The sequence below is a fragment of the Perkinsus marinus genome, assembly GCF_000006405.1.
Source record: "Perkinsus marinus ATCC 50983 genomic scaffold scf_1104296941650, whole genome shotgun sequence".
Lineage (NCBI taxonomy): Eukaryota > Perkinsozoa > Perkinsida > Perkinsidae > Perkinsus > Perkinsus marinus.
This window is the reverse complement of record NW_003212436.1, coordinates 1-1,887: the sequence shown is the minus strand read 5'-3', so window position 1 is coordinate 1,887 and position 1,887 is coordinate 1. Positions and strand designations below refer to the sequence as shown.

At 50.9% G+C, this 1,887-nt stretch overlaps 1 protein-coding gene across 1 annotated transcript; it reads right to left on the bottom strand.

Moving 5' to 3' along the window:
* Window positions 1–294: 294 nt before the first annotated feature.
* On the bottom strand, window positions 295–1,781 carry Pmar_PMAR013537 (mannosyltransferase, putative; the record flags this gene model as incomplete). The annotated part of the gene is made up of 10 exons (XM_002781736.1): window positions 295–364; window positions 457–586; window positions 630–756; window positions 804–868; window positions 915–1,001; window positions 1,044–1,116; window positions 1,174–1,309; window positions 1,352–1,461; window positions 1,527–1,616; window positions 1,670–1,781. Coding segments are annotated over 10 exons (1,000 nt in total), but the record flags the coding sequence as incomplete, so codon positions are not given.
* Window positions 1,782–1,887: the final 106 nt, after the last annotated feature.

Below are 1,887 nucleotides of genomic sequence, written 5' to 3'. Positions count from 1 at the left end.
ACACATGCACCAAGGCATAGAAACGCTGCAAACTCTAGTGTACAACGACTTAACAAAGCGATCACTTGCACTTCTTAGACTCTTAGCCTCATTTCCCATCTTCATCTTGGGGGCGGCACCCTTCCGATGATCATCATTCACGGCTGATACATGCCAATCGTAGTTGGCAATGAACGTGCATGCTATCGCTATATGAGCAGCAAAGAAGAGCGTCGAGGCTCCGAAAAGCTCAATGAACCTGCGCACAGCAGCGCAATCTGATGGAGGCACTCAGGAGTAAGCGGTCCGACTTACGTATTCCTTCCCTCGAACTCGAGTTCATACGCAAAGAACAACCAGAGACCTTCAGTTGACAGCCACAATACTGAGAAATATCCAATTGAACAGCAGAGGTGCGGTAAAGACGATCACAACGAGAGGTGATTAACGTCATGACATCATGCAGACCCGGCCCACCTCCAAGTGCCAGTAGCCAAGTTTTGCTCACAGTGGGCTTGAGTTGGCCCAACGCCAATGGTAGCAGAGCGAGATACCATACAAAGTACTGTGCCGTGCACACCTTGTTGAAAGCCACAAAGAGTAGAGTCTGGAGAATGATGCATAGGCGTTAGGGATGGGCAAGGCGTTACCTGGAGGAAGCTGCCCATGTTGAGGCTGGTTCTACTAAATCCGCATCCAACAGCGAGGACTGCCACCCACTGTGGGATGAACGTAACCACCGATAGAGCTATCGAGGGGGTCTCTGCTGACAGGTACCTACAACACTCAATGGGACACACATGGAATCGCATAGGAAAACTTACATCAAATAGAAGAAGATCGAAAAGTTATGGCGATGATCTATTCGGACGAAATGGTAGAGGTACGTCTGGGAAGAGATGTGCCACTTCCGTCAAGCCGATCCAGGACCCTACCTCGTATAAGAATTCCCAACCATACACACAATAGAGTACCGCAAGCAGGAGGAAGAACAGTCCAGCGCTGATGACTGTATACCATATCTGAGCACTCCATGAGCAAGCCACGATTCAACAGGCACTCACTTGTTTGCTGTTAAGCTTGATCGCCTTCAACAAGTCCACTCGACTGAATGCTAGGAAGTCCGGATTGAGGTACCTTATCGATGAGCGGCCAACTCGTGTCCATCTCCCAGTGGCTCCCCAGTATTCCTACATGACCAATGGGATAGCATAGATAACAGGGAAGATCTTCATGTGCACACTAAGGCCGAACCACAGGGCGCTCCGAATCCACTCCCCTCGTTGGATGTGGTAAAGTGTGGCGACGACCATCAAGCAAATGAGGGAGTCTGAAAACTACTCGCCGGGCACACAAAGGAGCATAGTCCTACCCGCGTTGCCCCTCGTTGAGACATTCAATGTGATAGGTGATAGAAGCCACGTCGCCGACAACTTGCTGGCCGTCGAGGGGCTCTTACCAGCGTCCTTCAGCATCCGGTACCTGCAGCAGACCTCTTGTCAATGCCAGCCATTCACTGGGGACGGCGACGGCGGCGGCGCACTTACAACATGAAACCAATCGCCATGTCGCACAACGAGAAGAGCACCTTGCCGAAGGTGATGTGTACACTTATGTTAGGTACCAACAGCCAAGCTCTAAGGGTCAGCGAAAACACTATGTCAGCTGTTGCAAGCAATGACGTTCTCACAGTAGCGGCGTATAGCGATATGTGTGCCGTTCGAAAGGGCTGCCTCCGCTATACACAGCTCTAGCCGCATCAGTGTATACCATGTAGTCTATGTCCGTATACTTGACTCGGACTAACAAGAGCGCATGCTCACGACCAAGCCGAGTGGAGAGCTTACGATGCGTATCTTGCCAATGACCGTATGCAATAAGGACACATGAATCACAGCCGAGAGTGCC